At 41.8% G+C, this 26,525-nt stretch overlaps 1 protein-coding gene across 5 annotated transcripts; it reads left to right on the forward strand.

The window, feature by feature from the left end:
* Positions 1-662: 662 nt before the first annotated feature.
* Positions 663-26,310, forward strand: b3gntl1 (UDP-GlcNAc:betaGal beta-1,3-N-acetylglucosaminyltransferase-like 1). Of its 5 annotated transcripts, none has more exons than XM_061769563.1 (13): positions 663-972; positions 4,667-4,783; positions 4,990-5,089; positions 5,597-5,661; positions 6,262-6,327; positions 7,643-7,738; positions 12,270-12,365; positions 12,780-12,904; positions 13,557-13,692; positions 13,810-13,878; positions 13,958-14,032; positions 14,625-14,736; positions 21,089-26,310. In XM_061769563.1, exons 1-12 carry the CDS (start codon positions 841-843, stop codon positions 14,703-14,705), a joined length of 1,158 nt encoding a protein of 385 aa, XP_061625547.1. In that variant the 5' UTR covers positions 663-840; the 3' UTR covers positions 14,706-14,736; positions 21,089-26,310. The 5 variants fall into 5 exon arrangements, with proteins under 5 accessions (XP_061625547.1, XP_061625546.1, XP_061625545.1 ...); XM_061769562.1 differs by lacking the exon at positions 21,089-26,310 and adding an exon at positions 15,314-20,956; XM_061769561.1 differs by lacking the exon at positions 21,089-26,310 and having other exon boundaries at positions 14,625-20,956.
* The last annotated feature ends 215 nt before the right edge of the window (positions 26,311-26,525 follow it).

Below are 26,525 nucleotides of genomic sequence, written 5' to 3' on the forward strand. Positions count from 1 at the left end.
CAGATAAACCCTTTTTTGGTCATTTACAGAGCCCTCAATGGTCAGGCCGCTACATACTTGGTGGAGTTGGTGTCACTGATATTACATTGTCTTGTTAGGTCACTCTAGTCTGCTTCCTACCTTTTACCTAATGTCAATCACTTGAAATCATGTAATCGAGTCCCCTAATTGTAGAATGCACTTCATTTTCAGCTACATATTCAGTGGCCATTTTTTAAAAAGCAGTTAAAAACACCATTTGTTCAGACCGGCATTCCATAAAGACTAGATGATTTTGGATGATTTTATTTATTTTTATTTGTTTAAGTTGCGTTTTTCAAAGTGTAAAACGTAAAATGTTATTATTCTGCTATCTTAATAGCGTATTTGCTTGAGTCATATTTAAACGTTTTTTTTTTGTTTTTTTTTATTACAGTATCATGATAAGGATAAGACTATATGTGACGCACTATGTAAAGTCTTCTTGGTGAAAAGTGCTACATTAAAAAAAATATATTTTTATTTCATTATATTTATTTCTTGACGTACACTTGGGTAATTACTGTGACGTTTACCAAACGCTATGATTGACAATAGTAATAACGAATCCGGTGTCGCCCTTTGTCTACGATTAGCCAATCAGAGAATGAGGTTGATTGTTTACGGAAATCATTGCAGTTTGCTTACAGTGAACATGTGAACGCGCTGCTCTTGTAAAAAATGCCACATTGGCTGTAACTATTCAAAATAAACATAAATAATAATAAACATAAAATAGTTCGGTGAATGATAGTTTTAAAGTTTAAGCCAGTGACGCTTCTAACCTGTTCGTAGTAGCCCGTTTACTCGTCGAGATAAAGCATGGACTGTCCAGACGAGGAGTTCGAGGTGAACATGAAGCCGTCGAAGCGACTTCGCATCGTACAAAATGGAGCAGAAAAAAGCCTTACTGCACCTAAAAGACAGGAGCAGCGGCAGTGTGCAGTGGACGTGGTGGGTGTGAACGTTCGTTATGACTGTTGCTCTGTCTAAACTTATACTGTGCCATAAATGATGTCAACCTGTGTTTTAACAACCAGGGTTAGTTGTTATTAACTATAAAAAGAATTTGTACTTCAGATCAGAAACAGCTTTTGCATAGTGTGACTGCTGAACAGGGGCGTGCAGAGATGGGGTGGGGGCTAGATGCCCAAGGTGCCCCTTTTGTCAACCTTTGTTTTTTATTTTATTTTTTTAACGTGTGGATGAATGTGTGTAAGTCTGTTTCGGGCCTATAAAATCGAATGTATCCATGTTGGAAAAAAAATAGGTATCAAGTTATAATTTATTAAGGAATTAATAAAGTAATGTGCTTGACTAGAGTGAGTATGTAAGAGGGGAGGGAAGTCTCTCCGCATGCCCACGTGAGTGAGCAGTCTCGACCTTCAGATAGTCCGAGTTAAATTGCATGCAGCAGTACTATATCAATATCAATGTTGGTTTTATGCAAAGAGTGAAGTGAACAAACAGCAAGGAATGACTGTGAGAACACTTGCAAGAGTTGACGTTGAATATTGTGAAATTTTATAAAGTTACTATACACGCCTCATAGATCAGTGAGCAGTATAAGTGCCACAATCATAACTAGATTCAGAACCTAAAACGGAGTTCATGAGACTAAGATATGAATTGGTGGCCGACTGGTTAGAGCGTCAGCTTCACAGTTCTGAGGACCCGGGTTCAATCCCCGGCCCCGCCTGTGTGGAGTTTGCATGTTCTCCCCGTGCCTGCGTGGGTTTTCTCCGGGCACTCCGGTTTCCTCCCACATCCCAAAAACATGCATTAATTGGAGACTCTAAATTGCCCGTAGGCATGACTGTGAGTGCGAATGGTTGTTTGTTTCTATGTGCCCTGCGATTGGCTGGCAACCAGTTCAGGGTGAACCCCGCCTCCTGCCCGATGACAGCTGGGATAGGCTCCAGCACGCCCGCGACCCTAGTGAGGAGAAATGGCTCAGAAAATGGATGGATGGATGGATGAATGCAACAGTACAGTAGCTCTTATTCCATATTTGCCTTCTTCTGTCCATCTCCATTAGTCCAAATTAGTTTGGTTCTCTTGTCGAGGGCCAAATTCTAATGGTTTGTCTGGATTTCTTGTTGCGTTTCGAAGGCTAAGCTGTAGTCCAACTGAGCCAAAAGTTCTCATGATTACACTTATCATGCACTGAAGCATGACAGTATATTTCCTAAGATTGGCTTTAGTCCTTTGTCCCCTGGAGCTGTTGTTCCTGGCCTGCAATAAGATGTCCCATCGAGTTTAAAGAAGCAATCTGATAGAGGTCAGTGTGATCAATGTGGAAAAAATGTGTCTGCGCACAGCCTCTCACCAAAAATCAGATGGGATATGCTATACCTCAGATGGAAGATGGATGGATGGATGTTTAATAAAATTTTCCAGCTGTTAGCAAACATTTTATTTCAGAGTGCAGAGATCAGTTAAATGATGAACTTCATTGTATTTTAACTCGATTGAAGTTTTGCAATTTTCATTAATGCCTTTTCCTTTTATGATAATAGTTTGATAAATTCAGTCGCAATCGGAAGTGTTATGAATGTATTGTTGAGATTTTATTTACTGTCCTGCAGAAGGTACTTAATTAATGTGTCTAATGTTACACTGTGCGGCACGGTGGACGACTGGTTAGAGCGTCTGCCTCACAGTTCTGAGGACTGGGGTTCAATCCCCGGCCCCGCCTGTGTGGAGTTTGCATGTTCTCCCCGTGCCTCTGTGGGTTTTCTCCGGGCACTCCGGTTTCCTCCCACATCCCACATCCCAAAAACATGGTAGGTTAATTGAATCATTAGCTGAATGAGGAAGCACTTGAATGATTTTGTGAAAAAGAACTGAACAATTCGGTGAACAATTTTTTTTTTTTAATGAACTGATTCGAATGGCGGCACGGTGGCCGACTGGTTAGAGCGTCAGCCTCACAGTTCTGAGGACCCGGGTTCAATCCCCGGCCCCGCCTGTGTGGAGTTTGCATGTTCTCCCCGTGCCTGCGTGGGTTTTCTCCGGGCACTCCGGTTTCCTCCCACATCCCAAAAACATGCATTAATTGGAGACTCTAAATTGCCCGTCGGCATGACTGTGAGTGCGAATGGTTGTTTGTTTGTATGTGCCCTGCGATTGGCTGGCAACCAGTTCAGGGTGTACCCCGCCTCCTGCCCGATGACAGCTGGGATAGGCTCCAGCACGCCCGCGACCCTAGTGAGGAGAAGCGGCTCGGAAAATGGATTGATGGATGATTCGAATGATTCAGTACAGTCAAAAGAACTGCCGTGCCCATCACTAGCTCCCACACTGTCGCGCACACACACAGAACCCTCATCCCTCACGCCACACTGAAAGGTATTTTCGAACTTTTCGGGAGTCATTGGCTGATTGTCGGCTTTTTGTGTATTATCCTTTAAGACACCCGATGAGCGCTGTTGTGTATGTTTTTTTTTTGTTTTTTTTTAAGTGTAAGTGTTTTAACTGGTACCGTGCTATTTTTTACTTAAAAATACTACTACTAAGTGCAACACTATGGTACACACACAATCTTCGCTCCTCCAGCCACTGTGACGTTTCCCACTCACCATGGATACAAAATTAATACATGTTTAATGCGCTTAAGTTATCAAAAGGAACATGTTTCCTGAAAGAATAAATGACTTTGTGGCCATTTCTACGAACAGTCTCACTTCAGACAACCAGCACACAACACGAAGCAGATACAGATTTGATTTGAGAGGGCACAGCATTTGTTTGAGGGAGTCGTGCTCCCTCTTGCCCCAGCATGCAGCCCGGTCCTGTTGGGAACTATGTTCCATATTCATATACAATAATTCCCACGTTCCCAAAATTCCACGTTTTCCAATAAAATTCACCTATTAAGATATTTTAAATATTTAACTCCTTCCACATTTTGTAACTAATTTAAACCATTTCAAATTCAAAATATTCAACTCATTCAGGACTTTTTGGGAACTATTTATGAAATTCCCAAATTTTTGCCATAACGTTCCCAAATTAAGAGCTATTTTACATATTTGCTTCCTCCTTCTACAATTCTTGACCAGTTCAAACAATTCAAACTTCAAAATATTCAGCTCATTCAGGATATGTTGGAATCTTCACTCCCCAAATTTCAACATTTTCCCGATAAAATTCCCAAATTAAGAGATACTTTACATTCATTATTTACCTCCCTTTATATTTCTTGACTGAATCAAACCATTACTACTTGAAATTGCACAGCTCATTCAAGACATATGAAGCTCTACGATCCAAAAATTCCCAAATTTTCACAATTGAATTCCCAAATTCAGAGGTGTTTTACACATTTATCTTCTCCTTCTGAATTGAAACGATTCCAACTTGAAAATATTCAGCTCATTCAGAACATTTTGGGAAGTATTTTGTCACATTGCCAGACCACATTTTAGAATATACATTCCCAAATTAAGAATGTAAGATTTTACATACCAACCTCCTTCACAATTTGTGGCTTTTCTTATGGAGTTGATGTAAGAAGTCAATAAATCTATTTTTTTTTAAATGAAAAATGTTGACAAAAATAAGTAGTAGACCGTAATTAGACAATTGAATGGATTCTATCGCAACTTATTGATGCATAAATGAGAGAATATCTTTTGTGTCTCAGAGTATCATCATGCCCGTGTACAACGCCTCCTGTTGGCTAGATGAGTGTCTGCAAGCAATATTTGCCCAAGACTTCACTGGAATTATGGAACTATCCGTTTTTGATGACGCCAGCACTGTATGTTTGATTTGTTTACATTTGCACATATGTGCTTTGTCTTGAAATATTTATAGAATCCCAGCATGCATCCGTCTTCTTTTTAAAAAAAATAAAAATAAATAAAATTTTCCTCACTGGATTACAGTGCATCTTTCTATCTATCTGTACAGTATCTATCTAGTTATCTATCTAGCTATCTCTGTATCTCTTTGTTTGGCCTTTAGGATGATTCCAGAAAAGTAGTGGACGCTTGGAGGGAGAAGTTCGAGGGAAGGGGGATCTCGGTGGTGATCAGTGGCCACAACTCGGACCAACCAAGAGGAGGTCTGTTGTGTTGTGAAGAGTGATAAGTCATCATCGTAGATACAATTGTTTTGCACAAAGATGTGTGGCATAATAAAATTTGTTTTTCTATTTAAGCAATTTTTGTCCCCCCCCCCCACAGCTTTTGTACACAGCTTGTATAAACTTCCACATTGATGTAGCAACACACCATCTAATTTGGAAGCTGTTGAGCATTTGCACACATGCAAATACAATTTGGAGTCCCAGCTTCCTTAAGGATGGCAGCAATTAGCAAATTATGCATAGATGGTTCCCTAAGATGTACTGTAGATGTGGCTGATAAAAAAATTATAATTGAAGGCTGCATTTTGTACTGCACAGGCATGCATTTTTGAGTAATGGACATTGTCTATTAGAAAAATGCATATAAATTCTTTACATTTACTGTTATACCATTTGTTCTAATCAGTGTCGCACATGCAGGTTAAATGAAAAAGAAGACATGTAAATCTAAAAAAAACCTTGACTGATTGATTTTTCTTTCAGTGGGATATGCAAAGAATAAGGCAGTAGCACAGAGCTGTGGAAAATACTTGTGCTTTCAGGATGCGGTAAGTGTGTGTGCAGACTTGCGTTAGCTCTATTAAAATGTCAGTTGTCTTCTGAGATCCGACTTGAAAAACTTGTAATGGAAAGGCCATCTGGAGCCTTCTGTCACTAATCAAATTAAGTTGACCTCATCGCTCCTTAGTTTTGCTTTTTAACTGCACGTAAAGCCTTTTCTTACTTCCAGAGGAGAGTGTCCATCAAAAAGAGAGTGCCTGATTCTCATAGAAGACCTTTCTCGATTAGCTTGCTTGTACATGTCTGCTCGACACAGTTCAAGTCCTTCTGCAAAGTCCGGAAGTAGATGAAGTAGAAGTATTTCTTGTAGACTTTGTCTGGCACATGTTAAATGTTGTCACAAGTATGATCTTTTCTCCCATATGCATGATTACATACATTCAGAGAAAATCAGTTCCAGATGAGGTCTGCCCAGATTCCTTCATGTTGGGTTGTTGTCCTTAAGTTCAATATGATTTATAATAATCATTCTCTGGGGGGGCAGCCTTAAAAAAGCCTCCATAGTCATAAACAGAAGTCTATGTACATTTGCATCCTGACTCAAATTTGACAAGTATTGTGAATTACTCTTACTGTGTGTGCTGCAGGATGACATCATGTTACCCCAAAGAGTTCGGCTGCAGTTTGAGGCGTCTGTACTCCACTCAAGCTCTGTAAGTTTTTCTACAAGTGTTTTGTCTCTAACGTCTTTCCCTTTTCCTCGCCCCATCCCTTTTTTTTCCACTGTCTTGTCACTTTGTGTCATCTGTCCTTAACACCGCTCCCCTAGCCATACGGCGCCATCATTTGTTTGCATTCTGCTTTAATGTGTTTTGCAGACTCGTGTGCTATAAGTGAATCAAATCCAATCCTTGATATAATATATTAGCACAATGTGAGCGACTGTGTTGGCATGCAGAACAGTGTGAGTATCCTGTGTTGATGCTTTCTGTGGCCCTCTGGGTCAGGGGTTGGGGGTCATGTGTGTGAGGGAAGTGAGGCAGACTGCACAGAGACAGCAGGCCTGCTGCCCTGCACAAACAGCCTGTCCCTTTCTGTTACGCCTGTCATTTTTTCCCCTTGACACCTCTGAATCGAAATGCAAAACATATTTCCGTTTTTATTTTGACAAGAGCCTCAGCCGAATGCCGTATTTTCAAAACGACTTGGACTGCTAAATATTTATTTACTGAATTCCAAGGTAAAGCCGTGTGCTAAGTTTGTGGCGCACGTAGATGTGTTCAACGACTGTAATCTGAATTGCTACTACGTCACTAACACGAGTAAAAATACGAGGATTAGATTGATGGAGAGCAGGCAACGGAGTCAAAGGCTTTGGTACCCATTTTGCAAACAAGGCAGGGACTTCAAAAAACTTTGCACATCCCGAGAAGTAGCTATCAAGACAAGTTACTGGTACGTTACATATCACAAAATCGCCAAAACAAGTAAATTGTTTTGTCGACGGAGAGTTTATTGCTCTGTAACAAGGAGGCTCGAAGACATCGCAGGAAGTATTGAGCCTAGATGTTCAGCCAGATTTTAAGGCACATTGTCTCTTGTGGTAATGCAGAATTCCAGTGTTGGGGGTAACAGAAGGTACATACTGTAGCTTAAATACTTTTATCACTGTAAACATCCATCCATCCATCAATTTTCTGAGCCGCTTCTTCTCACTAGGGTCGCGGGCGTGCTGGAGCCTATCCCAGCTATCATCGGGCAGGAGGCGGGGTACACCCTGAACTGGTTGCACTGTAAACAATATTTCTTAATGTTAAAAAAAATAGGGTGCAAAATCATCGTCACTGTATTTAAATCTTTTTAGAGTAAGTATTGTCCTTTTTTTCATTACATCACTACACCAACATGCGGAGGTCCTGGTTTGTGTTCAATGTACCAATGAATGTAATTCTGTTTCAGTAATTTTTTCAAAGGTTATTTGAAAATAAATCATGTTGACCTTCTCATAAATGTGTGTTTTCATTATAGTTGATAGGCTGTAGAGTTCGGAGGCTTCCAGAGGGATCCACGGAACGCTACACCCGCTGGATCAACACAATCACTCAAGATCAACTCCTTACACAAGTAAACACTGAGCTCGCTACAGTATGTTTGTGTTTGCCTTTCTAAGGGGTCGTGTGGCAGGCTGCGAGCAGGTCTGTCTAAAACAGGATACATACCTGCCCCTTGTCGTTTCCAAGCAAATGTGTCGGTGGACTGGACGTAAGCTACAGGATCACTGGTGACCTTTCTGTTACTCACAGTCCCACCGGAGGAAGTGGGTCACGCTGCCAACTGTCAAAGTTGGAAAGTGTTGGTGGTGGAATTGTTAGTTTTGCAAACAAAACTGCACTGTGAGTTTAGTGAACAGACAGATTGTCTTCCATCTGCAGCGGACATCTGGGTATGCTTATAGTGCGGCAATAGCACGTGACCCTCACATTCAGAGTGCCAAAATATTAAAGTTTAATCCAGATGGGGTGTATTTCTCTTTGACGAGCCAATTACACCAAAACTGTAGAAGCCAACCTATCCCTTCACTGATTACAAGTGAGGTATTTCAGTAAGAAAACCGCTTCTTAGGTTTGGATGTCATCCAGCATCATCCAAAAATAAATAGGTGTTCCAAGATAATATGGGTCATTAATAGTTTTAGTGGTTCAAAGGGTTGGCTTTTGTTTGTGGGCGGGGCGTATATTTTCAAGCACGAGTTCCCTCCCCCACTATATAAGTACAAATTGGCGTAATTTCGTTTGGTTATGCTGCTCAGTTGTGAGTTAGCTGTGCTTTGCTTCCATAACAAGGCCCATTTACCACTCCTGCTTGCAATTATCAAGCTAACGATGGCTACAACCCGAAAATGCATCTTTGCTGGATGCCTCAATTTACAGAACCGCTCAGTGACGATTTTTAAGCTCCCTAAAAACGAGGTAATAAAAAAAGCGATGGATTGACTTTTTAAAGACACAGGCACATGGTGAGCTGAACATCAACAACACCACCCGACTGCAGTGCGCATTTTACGAGTTTAGTTTTGTAAACTTCCACCAGAGACAACATGGCTTCGTGGGTAACTTGATACTAATGAATGGGGCAGTGCCGACTGTCGAACTACCTGGGCTTCCTCCTACCGCCCCGCTGTCATCAGGTGCCGTGTTCGGCTGTGACATTATGTCACCGACAATGAGGGTAAATTGACTTGTGTGCTTAATTTATGATTATAGTCCACAATAACCATTCAGTTTTATAGTTGAGCCTCCTAACGTGATTTTACATCATATAAGCTATCACCCCCTCAGTATGTTTGATTCCTTTTGTCGCATCCATTCGACACGCCGTCAGCGTCTGAGAGCTGAGAGGTGGTCCTTATTATTCAAGTTTTAAAACCTGATTTTATATACTTGGCGATTTTTATTTATTTTTTAATTCGTTCAAATTTGGCAGGCTTGGTAACATTACTCTTCTCTGTGGCGCGTCAAATTTACATGTGATTCTTGGGACCTGCTTAGTGCCACTTTAATAATCGCTGTAGCGGCTGCCTCGACTTCAACTTTTCGGCTGGCCTGACCGCAGTAATAAAACGCCGGTAAGTAAATCGAGAGGGAAATCACAACCGTCGAGTTCTTTGCCGTTTCTGACCGTGCACGACGGACCCACGGCCCAACAGAGACGTATACCCGTCCTTTACAATTCACTATATTGATGGGGATTTTCAAATGAAAAGTCGGTGCTTCCAGCCTAATGTTATTGTGTTTTATGCATTAACTGTATTTGCTTCCGTTAAGTTGCAATTTGTCATTGTACTTTGTAATAGCATATTTATTCAATTAGCCCTTGATAAAGTCGAGTTTTTTAAATTTTTTATTATTATCTCTCCTTTATTGTTATTTAAAGCTTCATTTTGCACTGAAAACTGTTCCATATTTTTTGCTGAAAAGTAGTGCAATAAAAATAAAGATTTTTCCCTACAAGAGAAATAATAATCGTGATTACAATATTGAGCAAAATAACTCTAATTGTTAGTTTGCCCATAATCGTGCAGCCCTACCCGCTATGTTTTTTTTTTTTTTTTAAATAGTTTCTGGGTATACACTATATATGTGGGTTTTTACAACTCCCACCATTCAGAAAATTTGTATGGACTGTAGCTCTGTATAGTTATCAAATATTTACAAAGCAGAAAACCTAACAACTGACAAATACATTTAGCTGGGATAAACATTGAGTATACTGTATTTCAATTTATGTAGTAGTGGAATGTAGTATTGGAACTATTGTTGCTGTCTGAACAAAACACCCCGTCACCAAGGCGACGGGTGTCTCTTGGTCTCACACACACACATACACGCACACACACGCGGTCTACATAATGCCTTGCCAGGCATTCAAGGAAATTTATACGATGGTACATTTCATGAGAATGTTATCATTCCTCCATTCTGTTGCTTTAAAACAGCTTATTTCCATGCACTTCTCTTTCTCTACATTCTGTATCGTTACCCACACTTGCTGGGTCCAGAAGCAGAGCCTTGGTAGACGTAAACCAGAGATTTACTCAGGGTGGTGCTTGGTTGACTTGATCCAGAGCAGGACTCTTGAGTGCTCATCTGCAGGACATTAGGTATGGTTATCAATAACCTTCCCAACCCTGCTTACTAGTCACATCCACGGACTTTCTCATGCTTTCCCACATTCTTATTGATTCGATTCATGCATTTGGCCTTAGCGTACATCTGCAAATTGTTGAAATATTGCAACAGAGGAGCCACATGTACGTAGGTGGATGCACATAAACACACACATGCTCATATTTAGCAGATTCCGTCCTGCTGACTCTGTGAGGTTTATGCAATGTTTTTCATCTGTGATCATTTGAGCTGTGCAATTGTGTGCACATAAAGGTTAAGTGCACACATTCACACATCACTTGAAATATGGTGAGGCAACTGAGGAAAGACGAGATTAACCTGAAATGACACCCACACGCTAAAGACGACAACTGTTACAGGACACCCACAAAATGGAAAGATGGAAAGAAGAATAAGGAGAGGTTGTAGAGCACTGAGGTGGGGGCCTGCGAAGATATAAATATGAAACTCATAATGGGGTCCTGGTGTGTGTAGAAGATGCAGCCAAAGACAAGAAGAGGCCAAAACAAAGGCATTAGTCTGTTTTCCTTGTGCATGACAGGAAGCGCACACCTCTCTGCATTTTGCTTGGGAGCACACTTTTAGCAAAGTTGAAAATCAAATGACATTACTGATTGGACTTTTTGAAGGCACCTCCTGCTCAATTTATCGCTTGTTTTGTTTATATGTTTATTGCTTTAACCGTGACTTACATTTAACAAACTTATGTAATAAATGCACCCTATATTACCTGCTTTAGCCCTAAAATTTTGGTAACCCATCCTTGTTATGTCTCATGTTGTAGTATTGCTTGTGTTGCTGAAATTACCTTTCTGGTTGAGCACAGCACTGCACTCTAATTTGATCTGCTTATTTTAAACCATTATCTGTTTAGTATTCTGTGTCCACTATCAAGCAAACTTCACCACAGTCAGTTGATGGTGAACGTTTTAGCGGTCACTTGAATGTAAACTACGCACCATAACTATACAGTAGAGAATGGATTTTCATTTACAATTCGGAGGGGTCCAGTTGCAAAGATTTTCCCAGGGCAAAGTTCTGACCATCAAAGTATTTCGTTTTGTGTAGCTGACCTGTCAAAAAAAAATGAAAATGGCACATTACCTTTTCCTTTTCACACCATTTGGGGTGGCAGTAGCTTTGTCTGTTAGGACTTGGACTTTGGAGTCGACGAATATAGGTTCAAGTTCCACTACGGACAAAAACGTAAAAATTGCAACTAGTTGTTGGAGAGACACTAGTCTGCCTGCTGGGTATTGTTGTTGCAAATCCACGCTTTGCTCTTTGTTGGGCTATCAGTCATGTAGCTCTACTGTACTGGACTCTCGGTTTGCTTATGTTGCGTGTTCTGCCTCTGACTTAAGTGAACGTATGGTCGAAGGATCTGTGCCGCTGAACCTTCACGCTTTTTATAAAAGCCACGGTCTCATAACATATGGGACAACAATTTTGCACTTGCTCCCGGAAGAATAAAAATGTACTGATTCTTCCATTCATTTTTAAAATGTTTTGTGAGTCATCTTTCCGAGAACGTCAACTGTGTCATCAATCCGGCAAATCACTTCCGATAAACAAACTGTTTGATTGGCTCATTATGATCACGTGATCAAAACAAGGTCTAACGTAATACTGAATATAGGTGCGTACACAGTCTGTGACCTTGACTCAGTCCAGACCCGGACCGCAGTCTGCCATCTGAAGATATCCGCTATAGAGGGAGGCGTAGATCCAAACAAGTACAGAATTCCTTCCTCCTGAATGATCTTCAATTAGTTGACTTTAGTCACTCATGTAGTGTTTTATTCTCCAGACTGTCAGCAGGTGGAGTAGGTTCAGTTCCCACTCATTTCTAAAGTTAGATCTCTGAAAAACTGACATTTCCTTTTATGTCCTGTCCAGTATGTAGTATGAAAACCTCTGAATGAAAATCGTATACTCTATGTCTCTGTGTTTGATGTTACTTATAGGTCTATACATCACATGGACCAACAGTCATCATGCCGACATGGTTCTGCTCAAGAGACTGGTTCTCAACTGTTGGATGGTTCAGCGAGGAGAGCAAGGTAATGCACCCCTTCTTCTTCACTCCAGATTGTCGGCAAACACGAGTGTCACAGGTACTGTTTGAATTGCCTGCGTTGGGTTCTTTTGTCAGTTACATTGGTTTCCTTCAAACCCTGAATACACAAAATCATTCTCCACAAACCAGAAAGTAGCCTGCTGGTTAATACAGGAAAACAAAAGAAAATATTTGTTGCTGCATGACTCACTATGGACACCTTCCCCCCACCCTAGAATCCAAAGTGGGACAGTCCCATCACCTTAAATCGTCTTTTCTGTACCACGAGTCATGATTTGTTGTTGTTGTTGTGTTATCTTTGTGCCGTCTTCTGTACTGTTTTAATGACAAGATCTGTAGCACCAGGAATTAACTGGTTGTTATTTTGTACTTGACTTTCACCTGTCTCTGTCTCCAGGGAGTCCCCGAGGACTTGATCTTCTTTTACCAGAGTCTTCGTCAAGGAGGTCTTGTGACCAGAGTTGACCACTGCTTGGTGGTGTACCGTTATCACGAGAAGGCCACCACACACTCCGTGAAAGAGTCAGTTTCACCGTGCACCCCTCCTCCACTGAGCTACTCGTGCTCAAGCACATGCACTTGGACACGGTGTTGATCCTCCACCTACTCACAGCTGCCGACTGGCATCCCAGATTCCCTCAGCTCAACACACACATGCAATCTATCACTTTCCCAGGATGTATTCAGGAATGTCAAACTTCTCTGCATCTCTTTTTTTCACTTTTGTCCTTTTCTTCCCGTGCTGCTCTCGATATCAGTATATGTATACAGTGCTTCAGCAGTCATCCTCCTCCTGTCATCATCTATTATCCGTCTTATTTCTGGAAGCCTATTTCAAGCTCGCCTTGCCTACTTTCCACCCCACCCCAACTCCTTGACACCCCCTCCCCGTCCACTACTTCCTTTGACAAATGAAACCATCATCTACCACAGTCTCGCACACATAAAGTAATTATAGACCATGTTTGTGAGGTGAGAAGTGCTTTCTAAAAAAATTAAGGTGGTGCCAAAGACGTTTGAGATGATTGTCTAACACATGAAGACGTGTGAATTTATGAACGTGATTGTGTTTGTTATGTGAACTATGTGTGTGTGTTGATGAGCCAGATTTAAAGGACACAGATGTAGATTCTTAGATTGACACTGTCCCTCTTTTTGCCTCCTCCCTTGTCAGGGAAACCATTTGGAACCTGCGAGTTGGATTCCTTCAGGAGAGAGTCATTTGCCAATGGGAGAGCTTCACCATATGGAATGCTGGGAAACAGGGCCGCAAGCTGTACCGATGCCTTAACGCCACTAATCAGAAGAAAGTATGCAATCATTTTGTGCCGTATTATAAGAATAGTTACGAACTATTGGGGGTTGTAGATGAATTCATGGACACCACCAATACTGTATTAATGGCTGTGATGTCTTTTTTTTTTAAGGTCAAAGCTTTCTGTGATGTGGACAAGAACAAGATTAATAAGGGCTTTTACACATATGAGGACTCCAAGGTGAGGTTAACTCAACACTTACTATCTGTCCGTCTGTGGCAACTAACAATCTTTCTTTCTTTTGATGCCCTCCTTTTAGGAACGACCAAAGCCAAAAATCCCTGTCCTGCACTACAAAGATGTGTCGCCTCCTTTTATCATCTGTGTCAAACTGGTGAGCTGAAAGTGTTTTCATGTTTGCTGTTTCTGACCCTCAGATCTGCAATCTGAGTTAACGACATAATGAGCGAGGGCGTGTGCCCGGCACAGGACATAACACACAGGAGGCCTGCAGGAAATGGGTAGAGACAGCAGCCTGATCTTTGATCAAATGCTGCTTGTATAAACATCAACAGTTGTGGCAAAATCTACTTTGTCAAATCTTGAAACCATGTCTTCAAATTTTTGTTTTAAATGTCTTCAGCAATGACAAATTGTGTCCTTATCGCACAGATTCAGACATCAAATCTACACTGACCCCATCAGCACACCAAACTAATTGCTCAATTATGGAAATTAGATGTGGGGTCAGTGTAATTTTCCCTGAGAAACACCTGGACTCAATCTCACATTTGTCAGCCAAATGCCACATTGCTCAAAGCAACAATAGGATGTCTTTGAACTGCACTCACAGGCCAAGGTTGAACCTGATTTTTAGAATTCCAAAGATTTTTGTTGTCTGTGTAAATTTGTGTGGAAATTTTTTACTGTCTTTCTCTCATGCACTCTGTTTTTCCACTCTTACGCAATGTTTTTGATATGTTTAGGACATGACAGGTGGCGTTCTAGAGGAAAACCTCAACTCGTTACAGATGAAAGAAGGAATAGACTTCTTCCATTTCAACTGACTGCTCGGAGGAACGTCATAGACAGAAGCTAGTATGTTACTGTTTGACAAAATTCATCGCAGGATCATATTTTAAACACACGTACATCCTTCCATCCATTTTTTTGTGGCCAAATCGTATTCAGAGGTCAGAGAAGCTGAAGTCTATCTGAGCTGAATTAGCCTAAGAAGTGGTATACACAAGGCTGCACAAACAGACAGCCATTCACACTCACATTCAAACCTGTGGCCAATTTAGAGTCTTCAATGACCCTAAAATACTTGTTGCTTTTTACTAGAATGTTATTATTGATAATTTGTAAGACTGGCCGATTAATTGATTGATTCATTTGAGTTTATTTGTCAGGACAATTTTCTTGTAATCAATATTTTCTTAGCACAAGTGTAGTTCAAAGAAAGTTCGCTGCTTGCACAAACAACATGGATGCGGGGAACAGTGAGGAGCTAGTATACAAAGCACAGTCAGTGCCAACTTAGCGATTTGGTCACAATATTTAGTGACTTCGGACCACTCTCGTGACCATAAAAAAAAAAAAAAAAACTAGCGAGTTTATTCACTCTAAGAAACAGACAAAATGAGGGGAACCATTTTCACATTGTTTTCCAAAGGTCAAGAAAGAAGCCTGGTGGAAAGGAACCGTGGAGTCAATTGCTCTGAACATCGCCCATTTATATGTTGCAAAAGCAGTGACTTGGAAAATTGCAAATATTTTGCTTTACCTGAGAAAAGGAGTGTGAAAGAGTTGGTGTGATGTTACTCTTACATACCATATGCACCAGCCGAGCCATGCGGTATGATGACTCATTCATTGTATGTTTAAGTGTTGAACATTAGAAATGTTAGTTTATTAAGGATTCTGTTTATGTGCAGCACATGTTAACAAAAAGGATATTTTCCAAGAAAAAAAATTATGTATTTCGATTGTTTCTGCATGGCACGGTGATCGACTGATTTGCACGTCTGGCTCGCAGTTCTGAGGACACGGGTTCAAATCCGGCCTTCCTGTGTGGAGTATGCATGCATATGCGTGGGTTTTCTCTGGATACTCCGGTTTCCTCACACATCCCAAAACCATGCAGGTTAGGTTAATGGCCAGCACGCCAGCGACCCTAGCGAGGATAAGCGGTACGGACAATGGATTGATGGATGGATCTGTTGTTTCTGTGGCGGTCAATGCAAGTTAGTGCTTGAGGAGGGGATAAAGGCCATATATTGCCCCGCCCCTTAGGAACATCTATCTATCTGTCAGCCTAGGTAATGATATGCTTATGTTAGCACTAAGACTGAAAATGTCTTTGTACGAACCGACTGGAAACAGTGCAATGCAATTTCATGATCCATCCATCCATCCATTTTGCTCCGCTTAACCGAGGTCGGGTCGCGGGGGCATTAGTCTCAGCAGGGAAGCCCAGACTTTTCTTTCCCCAGTTGGAGATCACCGCTTGATAAAGCCAACAGAACCACATCATCTGCAAAAAGCAGAGATGCAATACTGAGGCCACCTCCTCTATGCCTCGGCTGCGTCTAGAAATTCTGACCATAAAAGTTATGAACAGAATCGGTGACAAAGGGCAGCCTTGGCGGAGTCCAACCCTCACCGGAAACGAGTCCGACTTACTGCCGGCAATGCAGACCAAACTCTGACACCGGTCGTACAGGGACCGAACAGCCCGTATCAGGGGGTTCGGTACCACATACTCCCGAACCTTTACATGGTTTATGTGAATAATGATATCTTTCTGGAGTATCCGTTTCTTGCAAATTTGCAGTGATGAGACCAGTTTTGTGCAAATGTGCATGCAAATTGGTTTACTTTTGGACAGAAGCCTGTCACCTTTTTGCAGTCTTTGCATTAAACGACTCACTCCTGCTGCCTGACTATCTATGGTGGTTTTCTTAATGGCAAACAGACAGAAATTACTCTTTTTCAAGGGTGACCCTCCAAAGTCATTCCTTCATATTTAGCTTATTGGAGTACAACCATTTTCTTAAAAGATGACATGATGATTACAGCTGTTGTTAATATTGAAGGAATCAAAGGTCTGACCTGTACACTTGAACTTATTAATTTTGAAAGATGTGAGGCAATGAGTGTACTATCAGAACATTGAACTTACAATGGGTGTGGCCTCCATTTCTGATGCAACCAAAAGGACACATCTGCTCTAAACATGGACACAGCCTGTGCTTGTTTAGCATTCTGCAAGACTCCTATAAAACAATATTCTCTCCAAGAGAGCACAGCTCTGATGCGTAAACATCACAAAAGTTTATTTTACCTCACGGAGCGTGAAGATTTTCTGCCTGGAGCCAAACAGACCTTTCACCACAAATCTCCTTCAGTGTTCCTGTCTTTCTTTAAATCTGCACTCTGCAACTTGGAGGGAGGCAGCATCGCCAAACTACAGTACAGCATTGTATTCGATGAAAGGGCACAACTGTTTGGACCCGATAGTGCTATTAGTTTACTGCAAGATAGTCACGTTTGCTGAACACCCACAGCAACTAAGCATTTACAGTTAGGTAAATAAAACAATATGTGATTATGGGTGCGTGAAGGCCCGGTTTAGCATCACCGGGGAGGTAACTCACAATATGGTGATGTTCAGGCAGTCATCAACTGCAATGGATTGTCATCCAAGTGTTAAAAATGGTGCTTATCTACAATGGTGTCACTTTGTCCGAATACTGTACATTTGAGCGCATGAAAATGAATTATAATGTGCACAAAAGGGCAAATGCATCAAGATTGTCCAAATACTTCTGGACCTAACTGTATGTGTTTTCTACACATACTGTACCATCATGCCTTTGTAATATGCCTGCAACTAAAGATTAGCATCACCATAGTTTATCTTACCCTTATTTTTTCAGGTAATTGATTCATTGTTTGGTCTCATCAAAATAGTAAAACGATGACTTTAGAATAAAGAAAATCAAAAGATGTTTACAACCAATAGTTTGGAACAAATGTTGCGTCCTTTGATTCGCAGTCACTCACCCCGTTCACATATTTGATCGAGTATGATGCATTTTGGCGGCACGGTGACCGACAGGTTAGAGCGTCAGCCTCACAGTTCTGAGGACCCGGGTTCAATCCCCGGCCCCGCCTGTGTGGAGTTTGCATGTTCTCCCCGTTCCTGCGTGGGTTTTCTCCGGGCACTCCGGTTTCCTCCCACATCCCAAAAACATGCATTAATTGGAGACTCTAAATCGCCCGTAGGTGTGACTGTGACTGTGAGTGCGAATGGTTGTTTGTTTGAATGTGCCCTGCGATTGGCTGGGAACCAGTTCAGGGTGTACCCCGCCTCCTGCCCGATGACAGCTGGGATAGGCTCCAGCACGCCCGCGACCCTAGTGAGGAGAAGCGGCTCAGAAAATGGATGGATGGACAACGTCCTAACGTCATTGGAATTCGGGTTGTACTTCACCCACACCGAAATTTTCGAGCACAGGTGTCAAACTCAAGGCCCCAGGGCCAAATCTGACCCGCCAAGTCATTTTATGTGGCCTGCGAAAGCAAATCATCTGCGTCAACTTCCATGATTATTGCTCAAATTCTCATAAAATAATAATAAATAGTAGTGTTGAGACATTGCAAGCATGTTCTGTTTATGGTAACTTGAACAATAGTTGAACAAACTATTATCCTTGACTTCTGATTTCAAAACTAGGTATCCATCAATTTGTAGAAATAATTAAGTGACTAAACATTTATATGGTTTCACAGTCAACGGCCCTCTGAGGGAAACCGTGACTACAATGTATTCCGCGACAAAAATGAGTTTGACACACCTGCTTTAGAGCATGATTCGACAGAACGGCAGCATGTTTACACACAACCTTAGGCCACATAACGTTTTGTTGTCTGCTTGCGAGCCGTATCGTGTTAAATGTACGTGAACATACCTCAAGCAAACCTTAAACGAACGTTCTCTCCTGAGAACGTTCTTATAATACAGTCGCCGCGATCCACTCTTGTTGTCGTCCCCACGGTAGTGTATCCAGTCACATTTAAGTTGACAAAACAAAGCCCAATGATCGTAAAAAACGGGATGTGGTGGAATCGGAATACAAGATTTTATTGGAGTAGTCTGACATAGTGCAATCGTGAAAGAGCAAACGTGTCTTGTAGTCATTACGTGTTGTCTGTCCCACACCGCCGACATATTTTTTTATTTTTTTTAATACCTTAATTGGCTGTCAGATATTTACAGTACTATGTCAAAAGGCTAAAGGCTAGAAATAAACTAGCTTTTGGATTCAAATATACTGTGCACGATAGCGACGCGGAGTAAATGTCTTTTGTGGAGCCGATCGGATCGGCAAATTATGACATTAAAGCCGATCAGCATAAAATGCTAAATATCGGCCAATACCGATCAGGCCGATCAGATCGGTGTAAAGTCTAATCGCTACAGAATGTTTGTAGAGGCTCCATGTTTTTGGCTGAGCTCACTTGTCTTAGCTAGCACCAGTATCAGAGACCTGTCTATCGTTCTAAACATCCAGGTCCACTCTTTAGTTGCAGTCGAATGGCATGCCTATTTGCTTGGCCACACTATGTTCAATGGTGGGAATACTATTAAAGTCAAACATTCTGCCGCAAATAATGCAAAATGTTTTAAGAGCACCTGATAGCCGCACCCTTTCTCAACTGATTGAAGTCAATCAAAGAACGTAATTTGGTGTCCACTTGGAGCACGTGTGTTTTTCCCAGCCTAAACGTTTATTGGTCCCATAATTAACAACTATTTGCACAATAAACTCATGGAAAGAAAAGCAAGGGTGTGGCAAGAATAAGACACACTAACAAATAACAATGGAGGAGAAAGAGGGTCTGGTATGTTTACTTCTCGACATGGGGCTGTTTGCTATGGTGAGAAGACGAATTTTCATAGAGGAGACTGATGGGCAGCAAGAAAAAGAAAAAAAAAACGAGGCTGGGGTACAGTAATACTGAAGCAAACGGCTAAGGCACAGAGACTGGAAGATAATGTTTCTGTGTTTATTTGTTTTCATTTTTGTGACATGTATCCTCAAATGTTACAGCGTTGGGGCGATGAGAGGCTTATGTCACGCATGCGGGATCAGCCTGGCAGACCTGCAACCCTGGTTAACCAAGTACTAGAACTCGTACCTGCTCCTGCTATGGTTTTGTCAGTGGAATGTCACGTTTCCCTGTGAGACATGTCGGTATCTGTAGCTGCACTACAAACGTATAACATAAAATTGACTTGGTCTCATCTATTCAGTACATAAATCTGCCAGTGACACTATATATTTTAGAGTAACAAAGCAATGCCACTTGTTTGAGTAAGACCTTGCTCTGTCTAAGTCCCCTCTACCCTCCGTCATGATAAAGCACTTGGTTGATGATCACAATGAACCCTAATGGAGAATCTATGAAAAAGAGCCAAGTCGAGAGAAAACATAGCTTTACTCTGTGTTTACACTCCATCTCTCTGCAGACATTAGTCCTGATAACACACACACACACAGACACAATAATTGACACTGACCCCAGAGGCCTCTGGCCAAATAAACCTGCACCAAGCAGGGCAACAGATAAGAGTTGGGTGTGTTTGGGTGAAGAGCGCTTGTAGAGGTCAGACACTGAAGGCCTTTTAACACATTCCTTTGTTTCCCAGTCTGTTCTTTTCCTCACGCTATGCTAACCTGCAAGGCCAAAGCACACAAGCACATGGTCTGATGACATCTGCCTTTCTGATGTTTCAACATGAATCTTCGTATTGGGCCGACAATAACTACAAAAAGAAAAGAATCGTGATCTATTGTTGAAATTCTTCTGTGACACGTTAGAAACTCCCTACAGAGGACACAAGGTTTTGTGTTGCACATTAGTGGTTCGGTCATTAATAATTAGCTTAGTAGTGATTGTGTTGATTATCCAAGCGACAAAGTCAGAAGGTGAAGACGAAAAATCAATGAAAGTAAATGTCGAACACTGAGAAAAGTTGTCTGTGACAAATTAGTGAACAGAACACAAAAGTATTGCCACGTAGTGGAAAAATATGTGTAACACTTTTACTAATATGTAAAAGGAATATCCCTGAACTGTTTTGAATGCAAGTCTGCTATTTTTGTTGAGTTTCTTACTATTTTGGTATCCATTTATGTCCATCTTCCGCATAAGTGTATTAAGTTACTACAACTACAATAAAGGTGCCCTTGAGCCGGGTACTCAAGCTACATGTGGACCACTAAAACTCAGATGCCCCCTCTGGGAATTGTTTCTTTTTCTTTTTTAATCAGGAAAGGGGAGTGTGGTGTGTGTGTGTGAGCATTGAGGAAGTTGGAGCCATGAAGGTTGAAATCAGAGACTGTGGAATGTGTGTGTGTGTGTGTGTGTGTGTATACAGACAGAGCGTTTTCCCCTCATCGGGCTGCTTGAGATGGGCCAGGTGGAACATGGGAGTGGGTCAGAGAATCTGCTCTTGAAATGCTTGCTATACTACGGTGAAGGCGCAAATGAGGTCAAAGCACACGTCAGTGGCTTCCTCAGGCAGGATGACACTCCCTCTCTCCGCCTCCACATCTCAGCATCAGTGATCAAAGTCTATCACTCTGCATCATTTATTTATTTATTTCAAATGTTTATCCCTCTGAGGGAAATTATATCACTGTGTGTACACATATACAATTCTGTATATAATGAAATATAATAAAATAAATAATAAAATGAAAACAAACAATTTAAAAGAAAAAAAATGTAAGAATATTGTGTTTTTAACAAACCTTCCAAAGATAATCATATATTTTTATTATTATTATTTTTAAGAATAACAATTTAAATGAACTGTTCCAAATTATCACCCACAACAGATTCAAGGCATTTTATAGGTTTTAAAGAACTGAAACTAGTCATTTTGAATTTGCAGCATAAGGAGGTCATATTTACTGAAATCAAAAGCTATTTCAATCAAAAACATAAGTCACAGTAACCTCTTATTTGATAGCAGCTTCAAAATTATTACATCAATTAAAGTGTGACTTTTTGGAGAGTTTGTGCTTGAGTTTCTTTGACATGGTGCATTGTCATGCTTGAAGATGATTTTGTTGATGAAATCACAGTGTGGAAGAAAGTGGTCTCTCGGAAAGTCCAGAGATCATTTTCACTCCTTTAGGGACCCTAAAGCGACCGACAAGCTCTTTCCCCGGCATCTTTCTGGCTAAATACAGTTTGTATAGACCCTTTCCAAAAAAATTAATATGGAAAAGTTTATTTATTTCCATAATTGCATTCAGAAAGTTAAACTTTCATAGATCATAGAATCAGGGCCCACAATTTAAATTATTTTAAGTATTTATGTGTTTATTTTTACATAATTTGGGCTTCCAGATCATAAAACCCATGAAATCAGGAATTCAAAAAATTAGAATACCGTAAAGAACTCATTTACTTCTCAGTTTTTGTTGGAAAAAAAAAAATATTTGGGGTCACATTAAATCAATCAAAATATGGTACTTTCAAAACGATATGCTAATCTTCAATACTTGCTTGGGAATCCCTTTGCTTGAATTACTGCCTCGATGCGCCGTGGCATTGCCCGGGAGATATGGAAGCCCAGATTTCCTTGATGCTTGCTGTCAGTTCTTTGTTTTTGGGTCTGGTGCCCCCCATTTTCCTCTTGATAATACCCCATAGATTCTCAATAGGGTTTAGATCCTGAGAATCAGCACCTCCAAATCTGAGACCATGGTCCTCAGTCGGAAAAGGGTGGCGTGCCCTCTCCAGGTCGGGGATGAGATCCTGCCCCAAGTGGAGGAGTTCAAGTATCTTGGGGTCTTGTTCACGAGTGAGGGAAGAATGGAACGGGAGATCGACAGGCGGATCGGTGCAGCGTCTGCAGTGATGCAGACTTTGTATCGATCCGTTGTGGTAAAGAAGGACCTAAGCCAAAAGGCGAAGCTCTCGATTTACCGGTCGATCTACGTTCCTACCCTCACCTATGGTCACGAGCTGTGGGTCGTGACCGAAAGAACGAGATACCGGATACAAGCGGCCGAAATGAGTTTCCTCCGCAGGGTGTCCGGGCTCTCCCTTAGAGATAGGGTGAGAAGCTCGGTTATCCGGGAGGATCTCAGAGTAGAGCCGTTGCTCCTTTACATCGAGAGGAGCCAGATGAGGTGGCTGGGGCATCTGATTCGGATGCCTCCCGGACGCCTCCCCGGTGAGGTGTTCCGGGCACGTCCCACCGGGAGGAGACCCCGGGGACGACGCAGGACACGCTGGAGAGACTACGTCTCTCGGCTGGCCTGGGAACGCCTCGGGATCCCCCCGGAAGAGATGGATGAAGTGGCTGGGGAAAGGAAAGTCTGGGCGTCCCTGCTAAAGCTACTGCCCCCGCGACCCGACCTCGGATAAGCGGTAGAAGATGGATGGATGGTTTAGATCCGGCGATTCGGCTGGCCAGTCAAGCACCGTGATGGCATGGGCATCAAAACAGATTTTGGTGCTTCTGGTGGTATGGGCAGGTGCCAGGTCCTGCTGGAAGATGAAATCTGCATCTCCATACAGATCCTCAGCAGAAGGAATCATGAAGTCCTCTAAAACATTCTGGTACACTGTTAAACTCTGCTTTCTTGGATTTAAGAAAGCAGAGTTTACCAACACCTGCACTGGACATTGCACCCCAAATCATGACTGACTGTGGATATTTCACACTGGACCTCAAGCTGCTTGAGTTCTGTTCTTCACCAGTCTTCCTCCAAACTGTTGGACCTTGATTCCGATTTTCATCGGAAAAGAGGACCTTGGACCACTCGGCAATAGTTGAGACGCTTCCTACGTTGGCTCAGGCTCAGAAGCGGCTTGACCCGAGGAACCCGACAGTTGTAGCCCATCTCCCGGATGTGTCTGAATGTGGTGGTTTTTGAAGCTGTGACTCCTGCCTCATTCCACTCTTTCTGGATCTCTGCTAGATTCTTGAATCTTCTTTGTTTGATAAACCGCTGAAGCCCACGGTCATCTCTTTTGCTGGTGCATCTTCTCCTGCCACATTTTGTCCTTCCACTAGACTTTCCATTGATATGGTAGGGGCACAGCACACTGTGAACAGCCAGCCTCCTTAGCTATGAACTTTTGTGGCTTACCCATCCTAGGGTATCAATGATGGTCTTCTGGCCAGTTGTCAAGTCTGCAGTGTTCCCCATATTGAACCCAAGTGAGAGAATTCAACCAAACTGAAGCAATTTAATGACACCTGGGGAAACCTGTGCAGGTGTTTGAGTTTAGTCGATGATTAGTGTGTGTTTGTGTGTGTGTGTGTGTGTGTGTGTGTGTTTGACACTCTGTTTAAAACATTTATGGCCTGCAAAATTTTGGCTGAATTCTTCACAGTATTCTCCATCCATCCATCCATCCATTTTCTGAGCCGCTTCTCCTCAGTAGGGTCGCGGGCGTGCTGGAGCCTATCCCAGCTGTCATCGGGCAGGAGGCGGGGTACACCCTGAACTGGCTGCCAGCCAATTGCAGGGCACATAGAAACAAACAACCATCCGTACTCACATTCACACCTACGGGCAATTTAGAGTCTCCAATTAATGCATGTTTTTGGGATGTGTTGTTTTCTTTTTAAAATGTTTATACTTGATACAGAGCAGTGGAGTCACTGACTTGACTCTGACGCTGACTTCAGGGTAGGCAGCATGGGCTCAGGTCCAACTCAAAGGCAGTGTGAGTGTGAATGGTCGTCTCTCTGTATGTGCCCTGAGATTGACTGCCGACCATCTAAGGTGTATTCCGATTTTTGCCCGAAGTTAGCTGGGATGGGTTCTGACTGACCCTCAACCCTGAATAAGCGGCATAGAAAATGGAAACAGTTGGCTGGACAGAGCAGCGATTTCATTATGAAAGGAATGTCTATACTCATCTCCTAATCTGAGCCACTATTGCACAATCAGTATAGCGTCCAAACAACCGGGAGGGTGTGACTGCCATGTGCCAATTTTCTCATTGATCTATGGGGCAGTTACTATCGAGCCCTATGAATCCTGCCTGGTGTCTTGTCTGAAGGGAATAATAGTAAGTAATGCTGTTGATCTACGTGTATGCTAGATAGTTAAAACTTATTTTGGTTTTACTTTTATATCCACCCATTCATTTCCTATACTGATTGTCCTCATTAGAGTCGCTGGTGAGCTGGCTCCTGTCCCAGCTGACTTTGCGCAACAGGCAGAGTACACTCTGGAATGGTCGCCAGTAGTTTTAGAATGAATTTGTTATTTGTGGATTATTGCAGTTGTAAAACCATTTTGAATTTAAAAGCATAGATATGGTTTTCCTGTTTGATCTAAGTGCTTGATGACCATTTTATTTGTCTTCAAACATTTAGCCCATAATGAATTCAACACGCAACAAAAACATTACAGTTTTGGAAGGACGATTTCCATTTTCACTGTTAGAACTCCAAGAAGGGTTGCAAAAAAAGAGGCTGTGTTGGGATCTCATACAAGTTTTGGCAATACAAAAAAAAATGTGTATCTTTGCAGAGTGAAAAGCTCTTTATGGAGAGTTCTCCATGTCCTTTGACTACTGCAGTACTTGGAAGTAACAAATTACAAATGCTTCGTTACAGTACTTAAGGAGCTTGATCAGGTATCCGTACTCTGTCATAGGTAGAGGTGTATGTGCGTGCGTGTGTCGAGGGGAGTGCAGTGGTCTTTAGGTATTTCTCGAAATACACTTCATTGCTGTGGCACTCAGTGGGAATGTGACAAGGGGGAAACATGCTTGCCGTTCCGACTGTTTTCTCACGGGAAAGCCCAAGAGGCGTTTAGAGCACACGTGTGACTTTTCCTTGTGTGTGTGTGTGTGTGTGTGTGTGTGTGTGTGTGTGTGTGTGTGCCCCACCACCACACACACACACACACACACACTTTATCGTGTTGATGGTATCTGTAATTCCTTTACTGCTGTATACAGTTTGGGAGCACCAATACTTTTATTAACAATCATTAATTTATGTTCCCATCCTGCTGCATGTTACTTTGTCACTTTGACATAGTCAGCGGGATTACGTAGTAATGCAAAACCACATGATCTTGTTGCAGTTTACTCCCAATTTTACTTAGTAAGAAATCTGGGCCTGTTTCGTTGGACACAAAGCTGATACACACGCAGGAAGCCATGACTTCTTCTGTTGTACTATGAATGGCAACAGGTGGACACACAGGTTAATTGTACCTTCTCCCATTTAATGCAAGAGTGTTTACAGTATTTTTTTTCTGCCTGTCACGAGATGTCGCTGGCATAGATAGATGAACAAAGATGCATTTAAAATTCTCTACTGTGAAATTGGACAATTCCACACAGCACACCTGATGATGATCTCTGATGATGCACAGGGTTTAGGAATCACATTGTTGTCGTTAATAATGACATTAGAACAAACACATTTCTGGTATCTCATCAGTGAAAGTAAAACATTTAATCTTGGGTTGAAACCAGAGGTGGCAAAAATACTCACACTCTATACCTAAGCAGGAGAACAGATATAATTGAAGTACAAAAGTAATTTTTAAATTTTTTATTTTTTGCTGGCAATTAAATACCCATTTTGATAACTTGGCCCAATGAAAAAGAAACAAAAAAAACTTCTGCACACAAAATATTTTCCTTCTTTTATTCCAATTCATTGTGCTAAAGGTGGATGCCCGTGGCCAACGCAGAACAACACTACAACCCCCCCCCCCCCCCACACACACACACACACACACCACCAACCCTTTTCACACCCCTCCCAGAGACAGATGATTTTCCAAAAGATCATTTTAATAATATTCTACTGTCAGATC

This window comes from Phyllopteryx taeniolatus, chromosome 4 (assembly GCF_024500385.1).
Source record: "Phyllopteryx taeniolatus isolate TA_2022b chromosome 4, UOR_Ptae_1.2, whole genome shotgun sequence".
NCBI lineage: Eukaryota > Metazoa > Chordata > Actinopteri > Syngnathiformes > Syngnathidae > Phyllopteryx > Phyllopteryx taeniolatus.

What these genes read in the sequence shown, in the direction of transcription:
- b3gntl1 (XM_061769563.1), top strand. Translation starts at nt 841, where the DNA reads ATGGACTGTCCAGACGAGGAGTTCGAGGTGAACATGAAGCCGTCGAAG. An exon ending in GGCAGTGTGCAGTGGACGTG is followed by an intron (nt 973 to 4,666) that starts GTGGGTGTGAAC and finishes TTTGTGTCTCAG; the next exon opens with AGTATCATCATGCCCGTGTA. An exon ending in GGTTCAGCGAGGAGAGCAAG is followed by an intron (nt 12,366 to 12,779) that starts GTAATGCACCCC and finishes CTCTGTCTCCAG; the next exon opens with GGAGTCCCCGAGGACTTGAT.